The 20,867-nt window shown below is 43.0% G+C and overlaps 1 protein-coding gene across 3 annotated transcripts in view; it reads right to left on the bottom strand.

Annotated features, from left to right (window-relative positions):
• Positions 1-20,867, bottom strand: part of SWEETIE (HEAT repeat-containing protein) — a 147,147-nt gene that overhangs the window by 54,137 nt on the left and 72,143 nt on the right. For all 3 annotated transcript variants that reach the window (XM_086808885.1, XM_086808884.1, XM_086808886.1), the window contains exon 6: positions 19,188-19,275. In XM_086808885.1, coding sequence (XP_086665011.1) covers positions 19,188-19,275 — 88 coding nt within the window. The remainder of the gene's footprint in view (positions 1-19,187; positions 19,276-20,867) is intronic.

Raw genomic sequence — 20,867 nt, forward strand, 5'->3', positions numbered from 1 at the left:
AAAACACAAGCAAGAGATGGAGGGAAGAGAAAGAAAGAGAGAGATAGCTGAGTTTCACTATATTCATATATAGTACAAAAAGGATGAACAACTTGGCTAGCCTGTGGCTGCCCTTAAAAAGGTGAAAAGACACCTACCAAATCCTAATCTATGACCACATCCCCAAAAGGGATAAGGTAACCAACAATGAGCACTAGGCTGCCTTTTTATAGGCTTTGAAGGAACTATTCAACTGGCCTGCTGTCGATCAGCTACATGAACCATCAAAAATCATCAATGTTGCCGACAGGACATCCATGACCTCCATCATCTAGCCAACAGGGTTCTGGCCGACCTATAGCCCTCCACCAGCCTATGACTGTCACTATAGCTCCAAGACCAAGTCTTTTATCTGGTGCGCTTCAAGGATTAGCCATGGGATTAGTATGTACATGTGCCTACACATGGCGATTGTGCTCTATCATGCACACTTCATATGCTCTCTTCCAAACTTAAACATCTCTTATTGTTGTTTCAAGAAATCACCCGCAGCGCCAACTCGGACTTTCTCATACACGAAACTCTAGGCTGATATCTATACACCAACGTAAAGGGACTCATCTTAGTAGCCTAATGCTAGCACTAATATAAACAAACTCTACTAAAAGAAAATACACTCCCAGTCAGATTGTCTCACAAAGAAATAGGCACGCACAACATGTCTTCCATTCTCTACTTTACACCCTATGTCTCTCCATCAGAATCAGAATAATCAGACGAGCTCATACTCAGCTTAGCGTCCGAATTCTTGAATATCTCGTGCTAGAAATGTCCAATAAACTTAGAATCTCTATCACTATAACAACTTCAATTGATAAGCCATAGAGGCTAAACAACTTCCCAACAAGCAATCAAGCAAGTTGCATAGCTGAAATTTTCCCTTTGATAGAAATAAATCTCGCTAACTTCGTGAGTCGGTCAATGATCACCCAAATGACATTATTCCTTCTCAAAGTTCGTGAGAATCCTCCCACCAAATCCATAGAAATACTCTACCATTTCTTTTCAAGTATTTCCAAAGGATACAGCAAGCCACCAAGTCTCAACTACTGAGCTTTATGCTGACAACTTCGAACATAATGTAACATCAACTTTCAGCTTTGACCAAAAGAAATCCCTTTTAACCAAATGTTCGTCCCCCCAATACCCAAGGATACTCAAGAGAGGCATGTCATGACACTCAAACAAGATGTGATTCCTCCCACCATCCACATCAAGTACACGGACCTCGCGTTTTTGAAAGAACAATCCATTCCAAATAGAATACTCTCTCAAACCAACACTAACATGGTCATCCTAGAATGCACTATATCCCAGACTCTAGTAAATAAAATCTCTCTCAGATATACCCCTTAAGAGAGTTCTAAAGGTTGGACTGAATTTCACTAAATGAAAGTTGATTCAACTCAACACATAGGCCATCTTATTGGTAGATCCTTTCCATAACATATCTCAAAATCAAACTTATAAGCTCTAACCAATGGGCTTTTCTCCCTCACAATAATGAAGAATTGCAAAAGTACTTTAAAGAAGAGTCATCCGCGTAAACCACAAAAGTAGATCCATACAAATAATGTCAATGCGTGAATCATTGCATAAAGCTCCTTCTCATGCGTAGGCCACTTAAACTGCCGATGAGTTAGCTTTTGAAACCAAAATCCAGAGAAACTTGGACAACAGACACACAGCTCAATACTAGATACAAACTTTGAAGACACAACGGAAGAACCATAGATAACACCAAAACACAACACTGAGCAGGAACGGCCGGCCCCCCTAGGAATTTCTTTATTCAGAGTAGAAGTTGTTACAAAGAATCCAAGGTGAGGGTGCAATCAGCACCAAATTTTCCATGACACTTCAACAAACACACTTGCTCAAGACCAAGATACAAACAGCATAAAGAACCTGTCTAAAACAGTCTTGAAACAGCCCCAAAGTCAGTGGCCAACTCTGAAAGAAGAGAGAGAAAGTGCTGTCCTGTACGGCCAGGGCTGTACGACCAGAAGCACATGGCTACTATACAGCCAGTGCTGAAGGTGAGAGACAAGAAAAACCAGTTGGCCTGCTGCTGCCCTACTGGACGGCCAGCACTCATGGAGGGAGAGAGAGCAAGCTGTTGCCCTGCTGTACGGCCAGTGCTCAAGGGAGAGTGAACATGCTGCTGCCCTGCTGTACAACCAGTGCTCAGGGAAGAGAGAGAACAGGCTGCTGCCCTACTGTACGACCAGCGCGCGCGCATGAGAGAGAGAGAGAGAGCTCAGCAACTGCTGCCCACCTCTGTGTCCTCATGCCCTTTTCATGGAATCGACCAGCCCCAAAATAGCTGTGCTTTTTCCCTTCTGAGCCAAAAGTGCCTAAGTTGCCAAAAATATCAAGTTTCATACTTTTCCCTAGCTTCTTGGTCAAGATTCCTCTAGGTGCCTCCTTTTGGTCCACATGCATTCCCAGAAGGTGATAAGTCCGGCCACACTTTAATGATGTGTGAACATCTTAACTATAAACCTTAAAAATCACACCAACAAATAAAATCCCATGTAGCTCATACTCTGTTGCCATCTTTCAGGCCAAAATATGCCAATGAATGCTTTAGCTTTCTTTTGTGGAAAATCCCCGTTCTCACCTTGATTCTACTCGGTGTGTGAAACACTAGTCACCGACTGGTGAAGGAACCAAATGGTGACATCCCCTCCATCTTATTAGACAGTTGTCTGCAACTGTATAAGCCTGATACCAGTGGAAATACTCTTCAAGTATTGCACATCGACTGCCGTTCAACATAATCTGATTATTAAAACCATATGTCCAGATCCACTGTAACCATAGATGCTCGCCAGAGTTTCCTCTTTCGTGAATGTTCAGGGATCTAGTATCCTTCCGGAAACTTTCCAAAACATAAATGCAAAGTGAACATGAAGGTTGCTAGTCCTGAGAAAACACACCATGTCAGGCTGCATTAGCCATACATGTACTGTCATGTCAAGCTCCATAAGCCATACATGTATTATCATGTCAGGCTCCAGAGGCCATAAATGTATTGTGATGTCAAGCTCCATATGCCTTCCCCACAAAGCCACCAAAACAAGCACATGTTCACAAAAGCCAAGGAAGCTCAACCGGCACAATGTAGTCCAGGACAGCCCTGCATGTCTTTGACCAACCATACAAGCGCCGAATACCTGCTATGTTAGGCTTCAAAACAACTCATAGTCTAGAATCAACCAATCCATGTTACTGATAAATAATTCATAGTTTTGTAACCGCATATGTGACATATTCTAGCGTCCCATACCACTAGAATACTCTCCATATGAGATCCTTGTATAGGCGATAATTCTAGCATCCCATACTACCAAGAGCCTCCAATATACAAGACCAAAACCATAAACTATTCATCAAAACCATAGAGAAGCCTTTTCCAAAATCAGAATGGTTTCCAAAGAAAACAACTTTCTTGAAACACATCTCAACATAAACATGAGAAAAACTCTCCACTTGTGTCAGCAAGGAAGTTCAACATGTACAAAATTCCAAATATTGGCAAAAGAAAAGCATTAAACATAAATGCTTATCTACAATCAAAATTCTTGGGAAGAAATCCCATAAATATCCCAGCAGATATCAAAATTCGCAACACCCAAAATAGTATCTCTATGTAGACACAAAAATATGGAGTAGAACTAAACCTCCTCCGAAGCTTCGTTATTTTTGTGGTAAGAACACTGGCACCAATAACAATCAGGCTTCGTACAACAACCCGTTGGTCCATCTTCCACCAAAAAAAGAGCTTGTATCTTCCGTTCATTGTCCCTTCTCCAAGGCATCTTCTGAGCCATCTCTTCCCTAAAAGAATGCTTGTCTCCACCACGGACCATAGGCAAGTTCAGGACAAGAGCCATTCTTCTCGTTTTGGAAGAAAATCTGGCAGCTTCCTTAGGAACCATCGACTGATGAAGTTCAACAAACCGCGATCCAGTTTTACCTTATACTTGTCCCATTCATCAAGGGTAATATCCCTTCCTGTAGAAGATAGTGAAAAGCTAACTTTTTGGGATTCATTTCCAACATTGAAGCCAAATCTGGGAAGACATTTGTAGCACCGAACTCCATGATCCTTTTGCCTTCCATAATCGTCCTCTCACATGAGGGTCTTCACAGTACATCTTCAAATATGCATCCTTTTCCTGAAGTTCTTGACGAAGCTACCTCATCAAAAAGTTATGATGCTCAAACTGTCTGTCAATGATCTTGATGTATTACTCCACCATGTGTTCAAGAGTTTTATGTTCCTTGCAACCTTGCACTTTGTCCATAACTGTAGGACCATCTGCCTAGATAGAATAGGTAAGAAGCTATGCTCTAATACCAATGAAACCAAAATCCGGGGAAACTCAAACAACAGACAGACAACTCAATACCAGATACAAACTTTAAAGACACAGTGCTGAAGAACCATAGATAACACCAAAACACAGCTCTGAGTCAGAACGGTCAGCTCCCTGTAGAAACTTATTTATTCAGAGTTGAAGTTGTTACAAAGAATCCAAGGTGAGGATGCAACCAGCACTGGATATTCCACAATACTACAGCAAACACGCTTGCTCAAGACGAAGATACAAACAACACCAAGAACTTGTCTAAAAGTCTTGAAACAGCCCCAAAATCAGCGGCCAACTCCAGAATAAGAGAGAGCAAGTGTTGTCCTGTACGGCCAATGCTGAAGGTGAGAGAGAAGAAAAACAATGCAGCCTGCTACTACCCTGTTGTACGGCCAACGCTCAAGGAAGAGACAGAACAAGTTGTTGCCCTGCTGTACGGCCAGTGCTCAAGGGAGAGAGAACATGCTGCCGCCCTACTGTACGGCTAGCGCTCAGGGAAGAGAGAGAACAGGCTGCTGCCCTGGTGTACGACCAGTGCTCATAGAGAGAGAGAGAGAGAGAGAGAGAGAGAGAGAGAGAGACAGACAGAGAGAGAGAGAGAGAGAGAGAGAGAGAGAGAGAGAGAGGGAAAGAAAGAAAGAAAGATTTTATTAACGTCTTCTAAAGGCCAAAAAATGGCCTATGAGACAAAACCTGAAACCGGCCTCTGATAGAAACCAAAGTGCGGTAGACTAGCAGTCACCCGTCCACTTGTAGTCTAGATATGAAAACAATACAGATTGGAGCTAGAGTGCCCAAATCTGAAAACAAAGCAACACTTGTTGGCCCCAAAGCTTGGCGCCCCTTGCGGTATTTCTTTATTCAATTATAATAATATGAATGGCTGAGTACAACAAAAATCAGCCAAGAGTTTACACCTGTATGTCCAATCTGACGGCCCACAATACCTCTTAGCACAGAGGATCTATGCACACAAATCTGTGTTCCACAATAACACACTATGCCTCCCTCTGATCAGCCAAGACAACTAAGCAGGGCAGCCATGAGCATACATCTGGCGTAACTCAAGTGCATGATACAACATCTCAGCTCATACATACATATGCTGTCCAAACTCTGTCTCAACCCTTGTCAATCTGCCATACCCCTCCTCTCACAAGGGGCCAGATAACTCATATCTGCAACAGACATCAAGCAGTAGAAAGAGAGATAGATGAACAGAAACGGAGCTTACCAAAGTCAGCTCGTGAAACAGCACTAGAGGAAGCAACGGTACCAATCTGTACTTGCAGGCACTTGTTTCCACAACCCTGCTTCACACATGTGTTTGTACTTGTCTGTACCCTCCTCCTTGTGTTCACTTCTATGCTGTCTTTGAAAGTACAGATCTGAAAAACAGCCCCGTACCCGTCTGTACTACCTCGGGATACGTGCCAGGAGTTGTACTTGCACACGCAGCCTGCTGTCCACACTTGTACTCGCCTGAATCAGCGTAATCAGACCTGTCCAGCACCTGTCCTGCGCCGCCTGCAGCAGTACTTGCTGTACCTGACTGTCCGTACACAGTACGGCAGTCGTACAGTGTTGTATTTGCTGTATACTTCTCTGCACAGCCTGTACAGAGTCTGTGCGCAGCCTGTCTAGCAGAGAAGAAGACTTGCAGCAGCTCCTGAGTGTAGTGTGGACCAAGAGAGAAAGAGTACTTGCAGCAGATCTCGCCGTACAGTGCTGTACGCCTGGTTTGCACTCAGAAAAACAGCAGCAGCAGCACGACTTCTCCAATGACCCTTCTCTTCCTCTTTTCCACGCTTGAGTACATGCGCATGAGAACTCCACGATTCCTTTTCCCAAAAGCTAGAGAGAGGGGGAGGAGAGAGAAGCACTCACTCCAAAAGTGGAGTGGCCCTCCTCCCCAAAATAATCCCTAGGACCCCAAACTTTAAAAGTCCCTAGGGGCCACTAAGGCCTAGGGGCAAACTTTAATAAACATTAAAGTTTAATGTTCTAGTTCCCCCCCTTCACACCTAGGGATGTCCACACATCTTAAACTCTGTCCGGGCACCCCCCATGTGAATCATAAAATATTCTGACTCTGCAACCACCATGCCCACACTTGTGCTGTTCCATTTTCACAAGGCCATGACATACCCCCCTCTTGAAAAATGGCAAGCGTCCTCGATTGCATTCTAGTGATGCATCAAAATATCCAAAGTGAAATATACAATATGGCAAGATCAGCGTCCCAATCTCTCTAAGCCATACACATGTATCAACATTCACTGCAAACCAATGGCATAGTAATAGTCCAAGTTGTATACCACTGTGAACCATACATATCCACAAAAATCCCAAGTGACTAGTACACATATATCATAGAAGTCCCATAAACAGATGTACTATCAGCCTCAGTATCTTCCGGTGAGATAGAAACTGCACCAAGCGACCTCTAGATGTCATCTGAGCCTGTCTGTATCAAGGGAGTGGAGGTGCTACCCCCTCTTGAGCATCAAGTAATGCTCCAGACCCATGCTCTGCTGAACCTGAATGAGCCACAATAAGAGTCGGCTCTAACTCAAAGGCATCGAGATAAAGCTGCAAAACCTGAGGTGAATCTGTTAAGTCACCTTCCTCCATCCACTTCACATCCATCAGTGAATAGTTCTTGAACTTCACAAGATAGCGACGGGAAACTTTACCTCGTACCTTCCTTTCTTTATCTGCCTGTATCTGCTCTGGAATCAGAACCTCATCAAGTTCCTCAACTTCCGGCTGAGCCTCATCTGATACATCCTCAGGCACATCCCCACGGAAAGGTCTAAGAAGACTCACGTGAAAAGCATTGTGAATCCTCCAGTGATCTGGTAACTTCAAACGATAGGTTACCTCACCAATCTTTTCCAAAACCTAAAAAGGCCCATAATATCACATGCTCAACTTAGGGAATAAGCGCTCTTTACCCTTCATCTTCTTGAGTCTAGCCTTTTCAAAGCGCAAAAGAACCCAATCACCCAATGCAAACTGTAAATCACGTCTGTGACGGTCTGCGGCTTTCTTTTGCTTCTGCTGAGTTTTCTGGAGGGCCAACTTAACTCTTCGATAAGCTTCATCCAAGCTCTCCACATACTAATCAGCCTCAAAGATCTTATCCTTTGTATGCAAAATGGGTGGTACCTTCTTCCCTCCTTCCACAATTTCAAAAGGCGCCTTGCCTGAGGTATGTACAGTGTTGTTATATGGAAACTCCACCAAAGGAAGATACTTTTCCCATTGTTGCTTGTGCTCTGACACATAACACTTGAGAAGATCCAACACTGTAGAGTTAGCCTCTTCTGACTAACCATCTGTCTGTGGATGAAATGACGATGAAAACTTGAGAGTTGTACCCATGTTGTCAAACAACCCTCTCCAGAACAAACTCGTCATCCGTGGATCACGGTCACTAATGATAGACGTAGACAAGCCATGATACTTGAAGATGTTCGCCATGAACAACTTCACCATATGATCCACTTTAATTGTCTTCCGCACGGGAATGAAATGTGCCTGCTTACTGAACCTGCATATGATAGTCCAGATGCCATCATTTCCCGTTTGTGTCTGTGGAAGATCAAATACAAAATCCATGGCAATGCTCTCCCAAGGTCTATCCGAAATAGGTAAAGGCTGTAATAACCCGGGTGTCTTCTGACGGTCAAACTTTACCTTCTGACATACGATGCATTGCCTCACAGAGGCATCAACATCTCTTCTCAAGGTTGGCCAATAAAAGAAAGTCTCCACTGCTTTGACCGTGGCGTCAATACCTCTATGACTTGCATACGGTGGAGCATGACTTTCAATCATAACCTTGAGTCGCAATGGCCTGGTAACACACAGTCTGCCATGCATCAATAAAAACCCATCTCTGAGAGTATAGTGCTCATGCCGCTGACCCTCAGACATCTGATCATACAACCTTTCAAAGTCCTCATCATGGGCATACTGCTCTTTCATTTCATCAAGCTCATGATAAGCAAGTGAAACTGCAGAGACCTGTAGCTTGCGTGACAAAGCATCTGCCACTACATTCTTTTTGCCTTCCACATGCACAATCTGGAAGTGAAACATTGACAAAAAGTTTGCCCAACGCATATGCTTCTCTGAAAGCTTAGTCTGCGTGAGGAAATAACGCAAAGTCTGATGATCTGTCTGCACAGTAAAATCAGCCCCAAGCAAGTAGTGTTTCCATGTAGAAAGAGCGTGAATTACAGCCAACATCTCTTTCTCATACACCTGTAAATGCTTCTCAGCATCTTGCAAGACTCTACTCTCATAGGCTATGACATGTCCCTCTTGCATGAGAACTGCACCAATGCTACTTCCACATGCATCACACTGGACAACAAAAGCCTTTCGGAGGTCCAGTAACACCAATACTGGATCCGAAGCTTTTCTTTATGCTTTTTGAATGCTATAATTTCCCGATCAGCCCATCTAAACGGAGTTGCTTTCTTCGTCAAAGCATAAAGAGACGAAGCAATTTCAGCAAAGTGCCGTATGTAACGCCTGTAATAGGAACACAATCCTAGAAAACTACGTACATCATGCACGGTCCTCAAAGCTGGCCAATTAAGTATTGCTTCCACCTTTGCTGGATCCATACGGACTCCATGCGCAGACACAATATGCCCCAAGAAATGTATCTCCTGCAAGAAAAACTCACTCTTCTTGCCATTAACCACCAACCTATGGTTTCTGAGTTCTGCAAACACAATGGCCAAATGCCTTCTATGCTCTTCCTCAGTTCGTGAATGCACAACCATATCATCAAAGAATGTGCCCACAAACTCTCTATGAGGCCTAAAAATCCTGTCCATCATTCTGGTCAAGAAAGCTCAAAGTCTATATCTAATATCCTTTTCTAGACAAGGAGTGATGTATCAACACATATCACATTTTGCATTTCAGCCTATCTAAAAATTTCAGCGTAACAAGTGCAAGTCCAAGAAAATAATTAAAAACGGTTTTGAAATGTTCTAAAATGTTTGCAAGTACAAAACATCCTAAATAATAAAAAATAGGTTTTAAATGCAACCTTGCGACCAGGTAACTGTTTTTGGTTCGGTTCAAGGAGCTTTTGTGCATTTCTTTCTTCATTGAAAAATCCAGTGCAGGCGGCAAGGCAGGGCAACATTTGGGTGCAGCATTTTCAGCATTGCTTATTTGCAGCCTTGTATTCGGGGCAAAACATTTGCACAGGACTTTGTGGTTGCCTAGCATTGCACTCCGGTGTGTTTGGAATTTTTCCTGCACGTGCTTTTTACAACATATTTGGTTGCACGTGTTTGCATTTCTCTTGCAAGAGATTTCAGCACACGGTTGGAAATACGACCGATATATTCGGGGTTTTGTCCCAAGAGGACAAATTGGACAGTAGTAATTACTCCCTCTCAAGTTTCATGGTCCGAAATCTTCTTGTGGCCAAAGAATTATGGGGTTATGTGTCGGGTGAAGGTGGATGTTGTGTTGACATAGCACCTAACACGCCTGGTCGTGGTGCTGAACAAGCTGCAGTACCCACTCCTCCCGCACAGAAGCATGAGAGATAGGATACTCGTGATGCCCAAGTGATGGCTTTGATTGCTTTGTCAGTAGTAAAGCGATCAATCATACCGCATATTCGGTCTTGCAAGACCTCACGACGAGCTTGGGACGTACTTGAAACCATGTGTCAGGCGAAGAATGAGGCCAGGGTTGCATTTCTCAAGAAAGAGCTTGAGAACTTGGACATGAATGATGTTGATAGTATGGTCGATCATCTTACAAAGATCCTGGATCTTCGAGAGCATCTACTCAATATTGACGAGGTCATTTCCGAAAAAGAACTAGTTTGTAAGACACTGTCATCTTTGCCAGAAACCTACTTGAACTTCCACACATCGCTCGCTCTCTCTATGCGGGGAAACCCGGAACCAATCTTGTTTGAAGAGTTGGTTGGTTTGTTGCTACAAGAGGAGCAGAATCCGAAGAACAAATCTTCTAGCATGCGTTGTGATGAGGCTTTTGCTACAGAAGACAAGGGCAAGGGAAAAGCCAAACATGGTTTTCAACCAAAGGCTAATTTGGGACAGCCTTCACAAAAGCTAAAAATGTTGCAGGCAAGCCCAAAGGCTAAAAATGTTGCAGGCAAGCCCAAGGAAAAGGACAAATGTCACTACTGCAAGAAGCCAGGTCATTACTTGAATGAGTGCAAAAAGAGGTTTGCAAAGGAGAAGAAAAAGGAAAGCGGCATGGCTATAGATTCTTCTTCATCACCTACAGGGAAAGATGATGCATCAGTAAATCTTGTGCAAGATGAGTGTACTTTCCTTACTTGCAGTTATGATACATCATTGGCGCATATGTCTCTCAGTGTCAACGAAAGACACGACACATGGCTTTGACAATGGTGCTTCTAAACACATTACCTCACGAAGAAAATTGTTTAAGAAGCTTATGGCTGCCCCTCAAGGCAAGCGGGTAACATGTGCAAACAATTCTTCTTATCCAGTTCAGGGTGTTGGTGAGGTGATCCTCACAACAGCAGATGGTGCAGAATTATATCTTCCAGATGTATTGTATGTGCCAGGGATTAAGAAGAACTTGCTGTCCGTCTCCTCTTTTACTAAAAGAGGATATGCAGTGAACTTTGAGGACGACAGATACACAGTGAAAGACCGTGAAGGCGGCTATACATTGGTCACTTCCGGCACATTGTACCATGGGTTATATCAGCTTGACAGGTTTAACAAGAGAGAGCATGATGCTCATGTGGTTACCACTCTTACACTTGCCATGCATGAGGCAAAATTATGGCATGCCAGGTTTGGGCATGTGAATTATGGCAGTTTGATGCTATTGCAAGGGCATAATATGGTACAAGATATACCTCATGTAGAACTGCCACCAAAACAGGTATGTGAACGATGCATATTGGGTAAAATGCATTCCCAAAAGATAGATCAACGAGGACTGTCCGGAAATTATAGCTTGTGCACAGTGATGTGTGTGGTCCTATGCGGACACCATCTTTTGGAAAGCATCTATACTTTGTACCCTTTATCGATGACTACTCCAGATTTGCTTGGTTGTATCTCTTGAAGGTAAAATTTGATGTATTTGCATGTTTTCAGCATTTTGTGGCACAAGCTGAAAATCAAACAGGTTGCAAAGTGCAAACCCTCCGTACAAATCGAGGGGAGGAATACATGTCCATTGCTTTCAAAGCATTTATGGCAGAAAAAGGCATAAAGCATCAATGCATGATGCCATATTCTCCTCAGACAGATCTGATGGAAATGGCTAGATGCATGGTTAAAGGCAAAGGATTTCCTCACAAATTAGAGGCAATAATGTGTGCTACAGGTGTTGAATAGATGCCCTACCAAAGCATTGAAAACCATAATGCCATATGAGGCCCAGCACAAAAGGAAACCTAAAGTTGATCACTTTAGAGTTTTTGGATGTATAGCATATGCACATGAGAGGTAAGCTTGATGCCAAAGCAGCTAAGTGCATATTTGTGGGTTATAGCAGTGGCAGTAAAGGCTACCGTCTCTTTAATCCTTCCACACAAAGGATTTTGGACAACAGGGATGTTGTATTTGCTGAAAATTCAGACCAGCCATTGGCTGAATTTTTTGGACAGCCACCTTCGGGCCCACATAACATGTTTGAAGGACTTCTCCCGTTGGGAATTAATGGCTCAACAAATCAGCCATCAACTTTGCCTAATGGACAGCATTTGGGTACTCAAAATCAGCCCATGAATGAGCTCATCACACCTCAAAATGTGGAGGAAGCAGTAGAGCAAGAGCGGACAGCAACGGAAGAGGCTAGAGTTGGGCCTCATTGGCTACTCCGTACTTTACAAGAGAGCAAACTTTCAGCTCCACTTGGTAGCAGGACTAGGGCTAGTTCATGTAATGCGAGAGAACACACAAAATGTTGCTTGCATGAGTACACTTTGTGATGCACATGAGCCATATTCATTTGAAGAGGCTCATGAGGATAAGCATTGGACGCAAGCCATGCAAAATGAGATGGATTCCATCCATAAAAACAGCACATGGGATTTGGTGGACTTGCCTGCTAGCAAGAAGCCCATTAGCACAAAGTGGGTTTACAAGTTGAAACGAAAGTCTGATGGTACCATTGACAAGTACAAGGCCAGGCTAGTGGCCAAAGGATATGCCCAACAAAAAGGCATTGATTATGATGAGACTTTCGCACCTACTTCTCGTATGGCCACAGTTAGATGTGCTGTTACATTGGGTACCCATCATGGATGGAAAGTGCATCAGTTGGATATAAAATCAGCTTTTCTCAATGGGGATTCGCAAGAAGAAGTGTATTTAAATCAGTCCATTAGTTTTGTGATGCATGGTCATGAAAACAAAGTATGCAAGCTTCGAAAAGCACTTTATGGTCTCAAACAAGCTCCTCGAGCTTGGTATGAGAAGATACATACTTATTTGACCAGGCAGGGATTTTGCAAAAGTCCAACGGAGAGCACCCTCTATGTGAAAGAGGATCATGGCACTTTGATTATGCTCATTCTTTATGTGGATGACATGCTACTAACTGGGAATGACATGGATAAAATTTCAGCATTCAAAGCTGAATTGCAAAACGTCATTTGAGATGACAAATTTGGGATTGTTGCATAAATATTTGGGCATACAATTTGTGGACACAGATGTTGGGATTTATGTACACCAATCAAAGTACATTCAAAAGCTGTTGCACAACTTTGGGTTTCAAGATTGTAAGCCCATCTCTACTCCGAAGGTGCCAGGGCTGAAATTGAGCATGTATGATGTTGGAGAGCCTTTTGATATGAGTGTTTACAACCAAGCAGTGGGCTGCCTTATGTACTTATGCAACACATGCCCAAATATTTAGTTTGGGGTTTCCCAGTGTCGCAAATTTATGCACAACCCAGGTACAAAGCATTGGCAAGCAGTGAAGCTGATCTTCCACTGTCTTCAGGGCTCCTTGGATCTTGCATTGGTATATCCCGGGGAAGCAGCTTGCAGTTACATGCTTATAGTGATTCCGACTGGGCTGGTTACTATGATACACAATCCACATTGGGAATTGTTTCTTTTTGGGGCATTCATGCATATCATGGCTGAGCAAAAAGCATCCCATTGTTGCCGCATCTACTTGTGAGGCTGAGTACAGGATAGCCTTAACAGCCACATTAGATTGTGTATGGCTGAGGAGATTGATGACTGATCTTCGTGAGTGTCAGCAAACACCCACCACCATACTCACTGACACTCAGAGTGCTATAGCCGTGGCACGAAACCCGGTGTTTCATGCACGTACTAAGCACATAGAGATTCATTATCACTATGTCAAGGAGAGAATTCATGCAGGGGAGATCTCATTATCTTATTGCTCTACACAGGACAATGTTGCAGATCTGTTTACGAAGACGTTGCCTCAAGAGAATTTTGAAGCTTTCCGCAAAGGTTTAAGCTTACTCTCCTACAGAGAGTGATCTGCTACCGACCTTGTACTATGAGGCCAATCCAAGACTTCAGGACACGAATCAAGGCCGTCGATCCATTTCTCATGAGACCGCGGCCATGACATCAATAGAGTACCAAGACTTTCAACAGTCTAGACGATTTCTCACAGATGAACAATTCCTTGCTTGGAGAGCCAAGAAGGAGCAGGACCATAAAAGGGCTCAAATGTTTGAAAATTTCATCACGAATCGAGGCATCGAAGCCGAAGGAGTTGAAGCTAGTAAAGCCTATCTTCGGGTGAAAGGAGTCACTATTGCAAAAGGATCTACAGCTACCCGATCCATTTCTCGTGGAGGAGACAAGGAGGCTATCCATAGGCCCGCTTTCTTAGATGCTACCTCTTTGGGTCAAGTAAGGAAAAAGAAGGCAAAGGAGCCTTCGACAAGCGACAAAGAGGACTTCAAGCTGGGAGAGAAAAGCATCAAGTTCGATGTCTTTTATGGAAAGCAGGACACTCAGAAAGCTTTATCTTTTGTCAAGCAATTCAATGCCGCTTTTGGAGGCGAGGACTTCTCCGAAAAGTCCAAGCTTCATATGGTTCGTATGCATTTCAGGGATGCCTCCTTGAATTGGTGGCTAAAGGTAGTACAAGAAGGGACCGAGCCAAAGACATGGACCGATTTCAAGACTATGTTCAACAAGAAGTTCCTAACCACAAACTTTGAAGCGGATGCGTAAAAAGAATGGGATGAGGTAAAGCAAAAAGTCACTAAGAATGTGGCAACTTACTTTAACATTTTTTCAACCGTTTCACTAAAGTTTACTTCTTATACTCCCATTCCACCACTAATGAAAATGCGTAAGCTTGTGAATGGATTGCAACCTAAGCTTATGCAAGCAGTGTACATGGCTGGTCCAAAGTCCTTGGAGGAAGCACAAGACAAAGCTCTACAAGCCGAAGCCTTTCACATGCCTTGGATGGTGGGCAAGTTGAAGAACGACAACCAAGATCCATCCCAAAAGAAGAGGTTCGAAGCGGGATCTCAATCAAAACGAGCCACAAGAGAAGAAGGATAGGAGTGGGGACAAACCTCCACTCTTCCGAAAGAAGTTATCCCATAACCAACTTGAAGAATATGTCAAGGAAAGAAAAGTATTTCCAATGTGGGAAGAAGGGACACATGGCTGTAAAATGCCCCAATAAGCTAAAGCAAGAAACCAAGCCGCCTCAAAACAATGCATTGCCAAAGGAACTTCAGCACCAGGATGATACACCACCAAAGAGAAGGCAACTTTTCAAGGCTTGGGACAAAGTAGCCAACCAGCCTGTGTTTATTCATTTTGATAGTGGTGCTACCTACCACTATATCCATTCTCGAGTGATTGAAGCTATGAATCTCCCTCCAAACAGGTTTAGAGCTCCTATTTCTGCAAGTACCGCTTCCAAGGGAATGTCACCAGAAGTGACCCCTATCTTGGGAACGCTTCGTTTACAAATTGGGGATTATGTGGACCATGAGAACTTTTTGGTTGGTAAAATTGGACATTGTGATGTAATTTTGTATATGCCCTAGCATAAGAAGATGATCCAACCATTGATTGGGCTGAAAACAAGATTAGGTTTCCTTTTAAAAGCAAGAATGTAACTTTTAAAAGCAAGAATGTAACTTTTGATGTAAGAGTTGAGTGAAATTCTATTCCACTCATCAGTCATGTACAGGTTCCTAAAGCAATAAAGCAATCTATTTCTTCGTATTTAGTATATGTCGGAGATCCAAAGGAATCTGAGAGTGATGAATCACTTCCAACTCTTTATCATGAAAGGAAAGATTTCCTAAAGAAATATGAAGATTGTTTTGCAAATACTCTTCCAGGAGAGTTAACTCCTGAAAGGCCGGAAGATCATCAGATTGACATCATGCCAGGAAGTTCGCCTCCTAACCGGCCTCCTTATGGTGTGAGTCAAGCACAACAAGAGGAGATTATGAAGCAAGTGAATGAGTTACTAGAGAAGGGATTGATTAGACCTAGTTCATTACCCTTTTGTTCTCCCGTTTTATTGGTTCAAAAGGAGGATGGTTCTTGGCGTATGTGTATTGATTACAGGGCTCTTGATAAGATCATTGTGAAGAATAGGTTTCCTATTCCTAGGATTGATGACATCCTAGTCAGATTGGATGGAGCCACCATCTTTAGCAGGATTGACTTCAAGAGTGGTTACCATCAAGTTAGGATTGTTCCAGAGGACATTCACAAGATTGCGTTCAGACCATATTTGGACTCTGAATATTTGGTGATGCATTTTGATCTCAGCAATGCCCTGGCTACCTTCAACCGAATGATGGAGAGAATATTTCGACCACATAGAAAGTTTGTAGCTACTTTCTTTGATGATATTATTGTGCATTCTAAGAATAAGGAAGACCATCGAAAGCACTTGAATATCATGTTTCACGAACTGCATACACACAAGTTATATGTGAACGGCAAGAAGAGAGAGTTCCTTTTTCCAGAAATTTACTATTTGGGCCACATAGTGTCCAAGGAAGGGGTCAAGATGAATCCAGAAGAAGTCAAGGCTATTATGGAATGGCCAGAGTTGACTAAAGTGCATGCAGTTCGAAGTTTCCTTGGCTTATGCTCTTACTACAGAAAGTTTATCAAGTGGTTTGCAATGATAGCTAGTCCATTGCATGATTTGGCAAAGAAAGCCATGGGATTTCGGTGGGCCAAAGCTGAAAAAGAATCCTTTGAAGCATTAAAATTTTATCCTAGCAAAGGACCAATGTTCGTTATTCTGGACTCATTAAAGCCTTTTATGGTAGAACGTGATGCCTCAAGAGATTGCATTGGAGCAGTCCTCAACCAACAGGGCCATGTTGTGGCCTATGAGAGTCGAAGACTTCAGGAGCCCAAAAGATCGCACCTACATATGAGAAAGAATTGATGGCTATCATTCATGCATTGAAGATTCGAAAGCACCACCTTATGGGTGTTGAGTTTGTTATCAAGATGGATCATCAAAGCCTTAGGTACTTTATGTCTCAACCTAAGATATCCGAAAGGCATATAAGATGGGCTAAATATTTGGCCCAATTTCATTTCCAAATTATGTATACTCATAGTAAAGACAATAAGGTAGCAGATGCCTTATCTCAGAGATCCATGAGCCATGCGGTATCTATTGGATATCATATGGATTTCACTTCAATGAAAGATCTTTATGCTACAGATGAGAATTTCAAAGATATTTGGAACAGACTGCAGAATGGAGACTTGGTGACTTTCTATGTCATCAAGGAGGCGTTCCTTATGAAGCAAACCCAGTTATGTGTGACTAAAGATTTGAGGCCAAAAGTAATGGAAGAATGCCATGCTCCACCCTACATGGGGCATAGAGGCATCTTGACTACAACTCAAGCTTTGGAGAGTTATTTTTGATGGCCTAGCATAAGAAAGGAATTGAGCAATATCTTCGAGAATGTTTGGTTTGTCAGAAGGTCACGTTTGATCAACAAAAACCCACAGGATTATTGCAACCCTTGTCGATTCCCAATGTTCCATGGGAGAGTATTGCTATGAATTTTATCTTTGGATTGCCAAAGTCAAGATATGGGAATGATGGAACATAGACTATTATTGATAGATTTAATAAGCAAGCCCACTTATTCCAATAAAGAAGACTACCCGCACAGAGCATATGGCAAGATTGTTTATTCAGCAGATTTTCAAGCACCTCCTAGCTCTTTTCACATGATGGAACCCTTGCCCGGACACTGGACGGGTTGATGAAAGCATGGGAACAGAGATCGTGAAGTTGGCTCCTATAAAAGCTCCAGTTTTGGTCAAAAAGCAAGAAAAGAAAAAAATCAAACTAAGTTGACCGCAAGCCAAGGGCACCGTTGGCAAGAGGAGACTAAGCCGGATCAAAAAGCTAAAAGCCGCTTTTCCAAAAAGCAGCTCTAGGGCCAAAAGGCAGGGCCCTGAAGCTAGAAAAGCAAAACTCAAGAACTTTGATTAAAAAGATGAGTAATATTTTTATTATTATAAAAAGACAAAAGCAAAAAGAGAAAGCAAAGCAAAAAGCATTGCTTTCGCAAAAAGCAAGGCTCTCCTCAAGTATAAAAGAAGCTCGAGTCCCTCTTGAGGATCATCAAGCGTGTGGAGGTTTTCAAGAGCAAGAAGACCCCCGTCATCAACTTCATCTTCATCACCCTCTCCTTCCGCCAATTGGCTGGATTGCGCCACCATTGCCGCCGGCCTCTTCCACTTGAGTCGCCGCCGTTCAGCCATCTCCATCGGCCTGCGCCCATCTCAGCCTGCGCCGCCGCTGGTCTGCCACCTGCCGCACCGACCTGCGACGCTGGTCCACCACCTACGCCATTGCGCCGCCTGTGCTGCCCGTCTTTGCTCCATCTACTCTGCCTACTTGGCAAGCACGCCACCTGCAACGCCAATGAACAACACTGCTAGCGCCGCCTAAAGACAACAACGCCACCAGCTCGCCAGCTCTGCCTGCAGGCTACGCCATCGGAATCAGTCTTGTCAATGCCTATGTGCGCCGTTATCTAAAAGTACCCGCGCCACTTCATCAATGCTGACACTCAGCTTTTGAAGAAATGAATTGTTGGGGGTTGTTTCCTAAACCTAAACTCGACAACTTCCATACTTTTGGGCTTCGAATACCTCGTCGATTACACACATCCATTGTGTCTTATTTACGAGCTTGGAGATCTTTGATCTAGATTTGGATATTGGTGTGTTGGTCCTTGCTTGATAAGCCCATGGATTGTTCCTGAATAAATTCCTTAAAGAGGGCAGGGCCCCCCCACTCAGTGAGTGTGTACTGTGCAAATCTCCCTAAACCCTTCTCTCTCTTCCTCTCTCTATCTCTATCTCTTGGATACATGGTTGAATCTGTCACGGCACGTCCCGCTGGGCTTACAGGCAGATCTCCCACCTTCAAGAGCCTAGGATCCATATAAAGAAGAGAAAGGCAGTCATCCTGCAAGATTGGCATCTATCATATGACATATCAAAAGCGGGTGCAGAAGATAGCGATATTCACTCCCCTTAACATCCCTATTCGACCTTTGAATATGGGGATGGTTGGTTTTGATTTTAAAGGAGTGTTTACTGGGCATGAAAATGCAGCAAGCTGCAGAGCCACACATTACATGCTCTCATTTGCAAAAAAGGAAAAGCCAGCATGTCAGACATGAACGACACTAGGCTCAAAAAAAAAAAGAGAGCTTAGCAACAATAACAATACCTCGCATGAACGGTCCAATAAGATGTTTCTGTATACCACCCTCAACCGTTTTTGCTGGAATTGATTGCATCTTCCCGCGTGGCTGGATCTGTACTCATAAGGAAAAAATAAACATCCACTCCACGTCACCGTTATCACAGAATAAAAAACCATTTGAAAATAACCATTCACAAATATTAAAAGAAAATAATCTTGAACTTGCATTATGTAGAGTTTTCACTTTCGAACATGATGACAGAAGCCAGATTATTTTCCAATGTTACATGAGATGACAGTGTACTACACCAACTGCATCGTGTGTGGCATCCCATTCATGGCATCGATATCAGAGATGTCATGTAGGTTTTAATGTTTGAAAGCAAGTCGCTTCTGATCTTCAAAATTGTTATTATAACCTTCTCACGCAACATTTAGGGAAGCACTAGAGAGCAGCATCTTCCACTCAAGCTCCATTTTGGCACTAAAATACCTCTTGACATCCACGTATGCCCTGAGTGATATGTTTATAAGAACAAAAATGACCCTCGACGATTTTCATTCATAATTACTGAAGATGAATATGCATCCTTACCAGTGCATTGGAATGGAAGAAGATCTTTGGATAAGCTACTGCTATTCAAGAGACATGCCGAAAATCAACCACATTGGCTTAACATCTCAATATCCACCATCGATGAATCCAGCCAAACACACTCGCTTTAAGACACTGATTATCTTCTCGCTTTAAGACACTGATTATCTTCTTGGAGAAGTTCCAAGCTTCCCACCTTCGATGCAAGCAACCATTGGCTGATATATACCAATGGCTTGTCCAACAATTACACACAATTGGGTCACAATTTGGATTGGCTAATGAATGTTCATCAGTTTGATTATGCGTTTTTCTTATATGTGAGAATGTTTTCTATCATTAAGAGTTTGTGAATATTCTAAGAGTGCTAAATTTGCAGCTCTAGAATTTAAAAGATGAATTGTGAGTGCTTGAGAATGCATGTTTCTATGATTTCATGTATAAAGAATGGTCTTTGCTTGCAATTTTGGCAGCCTTGAGTCACGAGACTACTTTATCACATGAATTCCCTCTGTTTCTCAGTGACTAGAGAAGGAAATGTTTCATGCCTTGTCATCTTGGCCCCTCAGTGCTTGTTGTGTGCCGACATTATTTTTTAAATGAGATTTGCATTCCGAACCAATGAAAATTTCCTTCCAGATGTTCTTGGATTTTCAGTTTTGTAACCACATCCTCTAAGAGTCTGTGGGAAGTTACAGAAACAAAATTTGTAAGCAACTGAATGGGAAATGCCATGTCAACAAGGGTGTTGCAAGCAAAAGGGAGAGGAGAAGCTGAGAGAAGGGAGGAAAAAGAAGGGCGAGGGAAGGAAAAGAGAGGAGAGGAAGAGAGACGAGAGAGAAGAAAACAAGTTATTTGATTAAATCGTAAAGAGGAAGCCACAGCAGTCGTCAAGGAAATGGCCAAAGTGGTAAGAGGGGAAACAGTTGAAACGAGAGAGAGAGACACTGTTTGAAAACTGAATAAGGCTGAAATGGCCAGACCATATTTTGGAACCCCCCCGAAACGGGTGTCTCTGCTTCGGATCCACCATTTTTTAGCATATATCCTATACCTACCATCTACAGAGGACTTTGCACACCCTCAATTGTCATGAGTACCAGGATTAT

This window comes from Cibotium barometz, chromosome 14 (assembly GCF_041138505.1).
Source record: "Cibotium barometz isolate CiBa-2024 chromosome 14, ASM4113850v1, whole genome shotgun sequence".
In the NCBI taxonomy this organism is placed as follows: Eukaryota; Viridiplantae; Streptophyta; class Polypodiopsida; order Cyatheales; family Cibotiaceae; genus Cibotium; species Cibotium barometz.